General features: G+C 36.3%; 1 protein-coding gene across 2 annotated transcripts; it reads right to left on the minus strand.

The window, feature by feature from the left end:
- Nucleotides 1-7: 7 nt before the first annotated feature.
- On the minus strand, nt 8-3,129 carry tnni1c (troponin I, skeletal, slow c). Of its 2 annotated transcripts, none has more exons than XM_061035295.1 (8): nt 3,017-3,129; nt 2,568-2,590; nt 2,259-2,297; nt 1,423-1,464; nt 1,176-1,307; nt 980-1,069; nt 674-856; nt 8-570 (listed from the first exon to the last, which is right to left on the minus strand). In XM_061035295.1, exons 3-8 carry the CDS (start codon nt 2,280-2,282, stop codon nt 484-486), a joined length of 558 nt encoding a protein of 185 aa, XP_060891278.1. In that variant the 5' UTR covers nt 2,283-2,297; nt 2,568-2,590; nt 3,017-3,129; the 3' UTR covers nt 8-483. The 2 variants fall into 2 exon arrangements, with proteins under 2 accessions (XP_060891278.1, XP_060891279.1); XM_061035296.1 differs by having other exon boundaries at nt 2,568-2,593; nt 3,017-3,125.
- Between the last annotated feature and the right edge of the window lie 2,675 nt (nt 3,130-5,804).

Here is a 5,804-nt window from a genome sequence, read left to right on the forward strand (position 1 = left end):
GGACGTCCAGTGTTTACTGTTTATTATGTGACAGGAATTCATTCCAGTCCGGAGGAAAGGCTAAGTATACCCTGCCTCTGACAGTAAATATCTCAGGTGCTTTGTGCCTAGTAGGTCAATGGCATAGCTTAGCGGAGACTGTACATGATTAACAACAACGAAACCCTTTTAATAACTTTAGAGGACAATGTCAAGATCAAAGGAATTGCAAAACTTCAACAAAAGTATTCTCTACAACATTTGCCTCAAATCTAATGTGAATAAATTTTGGTTAAACAAATGATAGGCATAATGTACAAATGTGTTGTATTTTTCTTTTACAGTACAGCATTATCAGGCAGTAATATACTGTGTATTCAGAATGCTATTAACAAGGGACATTTTATTTATTTTATAAAGGTTTTGCATTTTCCTTTTTTTTTTTATATACATATATATTTTTTAACATTCAATCCATTGTAACACACTTCTGACTTGTTAACCTTATGCATCAAACATCTTCTTCCTGCCCTTCATATCAGACATGGCTTCCACGTTCTTACGCCAGTCGCCCACCTCCATGTTCATCTCCTTAAAAAGACACACACACACACACACACAAAAACACACATTAGGTTTTTGCAGTTTTTTTCTTTTATAAAGATTTCAGATATGTCTGATAGAGTAGCCATACCTTCTCTTGTTTTATGTCCTCTTTCTTTACAGACTTCAGGTTTGCCCTCAGGTCCACGGACTCTTTGGTTCTGGAGCCAAAGAGAGCTTTCATCATCTCGTCTGCTGACACTCTCACCTTCCTCAAAGCTGGCTTCTTGAACTTTCCTCCGAGGTCCTGCACTTTGAGATTCAGTTCATATATCTGTAGGTGTAGACAAACAAAAAAAGAGGTGTGAAAGTTTTGTTGATAAAGAGCAATCTTTCTTTTATATACTTCTAAATAAGTATTTCATATTAAATCTGCTTTGTTGGGGGGATAACATACATCTCTGTAGTTCTTGAAGACTTTGGCTTCAAAATCGTATCGCTCTTCATCCACCGCATCAATCTGTGAATGCATCTGCTGACAGATTTCCTGAGAAAACAAGGAACATGAACAATCTTGTATAGTTTGGTCTCTGTGTTTTTTGTATTTTTTTTTTTGTTTTTTTTTTATCAGATTTTTTTTTTTTAATTCTTGCCTGCAGTTCATCCACGTTTAAGGCCGTGAGCTGCAGTGGGGGAAGCTTTTCTCCAATGTAGCGAACCTTCTCTTCCTCTCTCGCAGCCTTCTCTGCCTCCAGCTCCTCCGACGCACGAGTCAGCAGAAGGATCTGAAGGTATCGGCGGGGACATAGATAGAGGTTTGTGTGCAGAGATGTAAATAGATTTGTGCAGTGTGTAATAAGTTCAAATATCAAATTTAACACATTTTTGTCAAAAAGTTACCTTCAACGATAGTTTACGGGAGGCTGAAATCTTGCATTTGGGCTGAAAACAATAGAAAATATTTTTAAAAAAATCAACATTTTAAGTAGCCTAATTATGTTGTAATTCGAATGTACATATTGATCCTCTAATTGCTTATAATAAGTTCCTGGTTTGAAACAATTACAGATACTAATTATGCTAAGTGCTTAACAAGTGTCTTTCTAGTCTTCTGGCCACACACACACACACACACACACACACACACACACACACACACACACACACACACACACACACATGCAATGTCTTCAGGTGCTATTTGAGGCTAAAATATCTTGCCCAAGGACACTATATCTTCTCATTGGTGGACAACCAGTTCTAACTCCAAGGTCACAGCTGCCCCACGTTTACATTTTACCATCTTATCATCTTCCTTTATATCTTAGCAGCTCATGCTGTCGTGGATTTGTCAACAGAAAAAAAAAGTTGTAATTCACTCATGTTAGTGCCTTGTGTCCCATGTTATCCCTTTGAAAATGTCCACTGACCATGCAAAATAACAGTTGATGTCACTGAACAACACAGCACAGCAAACTTCTTAATTTAAATCTTATTCACAGCACTAGCCTGTTACAATCAAATTGTAAGTGGCACATGGACATTATTAATTAAATGGAATTAATATTCCATAAGCCAGAGAGTTGTTATGATAGGACATGATACAATCTGCTCTGTAAATCTGTTTTCTGCAGGGTAGTTATTTGGATAAACAGATTGAGATATTCAAACATGCAAACACTTGAAACGTCTGCACAATGGGAATATCATTCCTAGACACGCTGTCAGTTCATTACCTTTACTCCTGGCTTGGCAGCCATGGATGGTGGTCTGTACTAATGAGAAAGGAATAAAGAAAAGGCATTTCAGCTATAAACAACCTCTAATTCCTCTAAACTTTTTTCTGAATTATTGAGCTGAGACAGCATTTTAAGACATGCAGGATTTGACTTACATCACTGCGATGGCCATGTGGAATTTGTTGGACCAAATAAATCAGAAATAGACAAGCCAACAAAAGACACTGTTATTATTCTGAGACAAGAATGCTTCACAGGCCAATAAATGCTGGAAAACTAAGTCTTTAAAGTGTGTGATGACAGAACTTACTCATCAGACATTGTTGAGCCTTCCATAAACAACAAACGAAAGAGAAAAATAGTTCAGTGATGCACTTATAATTTCATCCAGGGAATGCTATCAAACATTTTTTTTTCAGGAGTGAGACATTAGCAGTAGGTTATTTGACAGCTATTGGATTGATCGTCTATTGAGAGGATGCAGCCTATAATAATAATAACAATAATAATAATAATAATAATAATAACTTTATTTATATAGCACCTTTTAAAAACACAGGTTTACAAAGTGCTTTGACAAACAGCAAAAACAAGAACAAAGCAAACTAAACCAAACACAGAAGAACATAAACAACAGCAAGAACATAACAAATGCAAAATACTAAAAATAATTAAATACAATTCAACAGAAAAGAACTCATATTGCACCCTATCACTCCTCTAAATTCTCTGGTTAAAAAAATGACTTGTCCTACCTCTTGTAGCAAGTTTCTTCCCCCAAAATGACAGAAAACAGACTCGTTGGCAGTGATTTGGCTGTCAGTGTAACATATGTTTGGTACTTTGAAATAAGGACTTAGTGAGACATCTTGTCTTTTTGTAAAGCCTCTCTGGCTTTACGACTCCGCCCACCTCTCGGTCAACGGGATTTGATTTGTGGTTTAAGCTCTGCTCGTAAACTCAAGAAGTCTCTACCGACTGGTTTGATTGTCACCTCTGTTGGACAGGATGGTGTCCTATTAACAAACAGAATGGATCCCAGTAAAGCACTACTGGTTATAGGACTCAGCCATATTTTAAATATTCATTATCTTCAAATGTAGACTATCTAATGTTTGCAGGGAAAGACAAGATACAGGTGTGTTTGTTCTTTTTGTTGCTGTTGCTCAAAAGTACAAGTCAACTTTTAAGTTTTATTAATTGTATGGTGCTATCTCTGTCATGGACAAACTAGTGCTGAAACTAGGATGAATAAACTACATTTTCAGATTGGAGGCCCAGTATGTAAAAATGTTAAGCCTGTAGTTTAACATGCTGACATCTGCTTTTAGTCCAAAGAAGACAAAACCAGTGAAGCTGCTGGAAATGTCTCTTGTTTTACAGGTGTTTGACCAAAGAAGGCCTGATTAGCTCTTAAATTGTCTAAGGAGGACATGCATGAATTACATTACATGGCAATCCATCCTCTAGTTTCTAAGCAATTTCACTAAAAAATCTCTGACCATCACTTTCTTGGCGCTTGGGATGAGGTACCAATAATGTGAATATGAATGTAGTTAAAGTGAAATCTTTAACCTGTTGATGTCACATCTGCATGAATAATGATAAAAGACCTGTAGTACACTTTTTGATAGCCTATATTCCATCTGGCCTATCAGATTTAAGTATTACAAATTAACATAAATAAAGGGATTTAAATATGTGTTACTGCCATACAACAGCTTGAATACAGGCCCAGAATGGGAAGAGTAAAAATAACCTTTGTAAAGAGCAGTTTTATGTGAAATAGCCTATTATAATTGGGAGACAGACACAAGCTCTGTGCCGTAATTTACAGCAACTTTAAAGGTTCAACCTGCCACATTAACTCATTCTTTTTACTTGTATTTGATATTTTAAGGGTTGTAGACAGGCTGGAGTTCCAGCATGCAGGTTATGCTTGCTCATGGACGCATTACAGTATGACACAGTTCACCTGTTTTGTCTGTCTTTGATGTGAACAAACACACACACACACACACACACACACACACACACACACACACACACACACACCACAGCTGTGAAACAAACCCAGTGTGACACAAACCAAGGACGTTTCTTTGATGTAGGGTGACAGTGCTAACCATGAAACTAATATTTCTGACAAGATGTTTACAGCTTTATGTGGGTTACCAGGTAAGCATGACTGCTCTGTCATTACTTTTATGATGGATGAGTTTATGGAGCATATTTATGAACCTCCTTGCTTATGTTTGTACTGATAATGGAATATATTTATTTTGAAATAAATAAATTTGGGACTTGGGAAATTTGGGATAAAATGTGTACATCACGATGCTGTAACTAAAGACTGGATTTCTTCATCTATTTCTTTTCTATGGCCCATTGCTTACCATCCTTTAAATTTAGTAAATTGTTGACCTAGATGGTGTTAACCTTTGAGAGTGATGATATGTTTTGTGGGCCTGTAGAAATAAAAGGATGTTGTGATTTATATAGAGACAGGTTTAGTATTGTCTCCAGCCGTATAAGACACCAGATCTCTTTTTGGCTCAATGACGCCCTTGTTATCTTCCAATCCCTCTTCAATGATTTCACATATTGAATTGAAAAATGTACTGCTTTTCTGAAAAAGCTGAAAAATGTAACATTAAAAGTGGGTCAAGGTAAGAGGAGGTAATTAAGTATATTCCATCGTATGCCTGCCATGTGGTATTTTTTAAATACTATGAAGTAATTGACTGTTAGTTCATAAAAAAATGATTTATGGTCTTACTGATTTTTAAATATGTAATAGGGTAAAACAAAAACATCGTAAATTCAAGAGTATTCATGTCAAGTTGTGTTTTTCTAGGACCCTCAAAACAGAAGCACTATGAAACAGCTCATTGTGATTTATTGAATAAGTTGTTGAAGTGAAGGTGAAGTTGAAAGTGAGTTGGAGTTATGGTGGAGCAGCTGGAGCAGGGCAGAGTGAGGCAAACAGACTGGTGAAAAATGATCCTGAGACACAGGCAGATCACAAGTTAATTTCAAGTAACAAAACCACAACAAATTTAAGTTTTTAGGATTAAGTTTGGCTGTAGCAAAGTATCATTCGTTGAAGCGTTTGAAGAGTGGATATGTGAGACAGACAGACAAACAGACCAGAACCATGCATTCAGTCTTATTTGTTTATTAAAATCTTTACTCTATTAATTAATGTAATGCTTTAATTTGTACATCAAGATGAGCGATACAATTGCGCACTTGCAAATATCCAGTCAAATATCCAGTCAAAGCCACGCCGCCTTCAAGTAACTTCGGAATATGTTTACAAAGTTGTGTAAAAAAAATAACGCGAAACATGGTTAGGCTATATCTTCTTTAATTGTTTTCCTATGTATCTCATAATGTATGTTGTCAAAGCAGTAAGAGTAGCTTCTAAGTGTTAATTTGTGTGTCATTTTTGCAACCAGAGGAACCAGATTATTTTAATATCAACATTGGTTTTTAGCATTCCTATGGGGAGGTTACAAACTTCCGAGTTGTACGTGAAGG

Source organism: Labrus mixtus, chromosome 4 (genome assembly GCF_963584025.1).
Source record: "Labrus mixtus chromosome 4, fLabMix1.1, whole genome shotgun sequence".
NCBI classification, from domain to species: Eukaryota; Metazoa; Chordata; class Actinopteri; order Labriformes; family Labridae; genus Labrus; species Labrus mixtus.

Bases quoted from the DNA above. Each gene is read 5' to 3' on its own strand.
- tnni1c (XM_061035295.1), bottom strand. From the start codon at position 2,282: ATGGCTGCCAAGCCAGGAGTAAAG. The intron at 1,308-1,422 runs GTAACTTTTTGA...CGATACCTTCAG, and splicing joins CCCGTAAACTATCGTTGAAG to ATCCTTCTGCTGACTCGTGC. The intron at 1,070-1,175 runs GCAAGAATTAAA...TTGTTTTCTCAG, and splicing joins TAAACGTGGATGAACTGCAG to GAAATCTGTCAGCAGATGCA.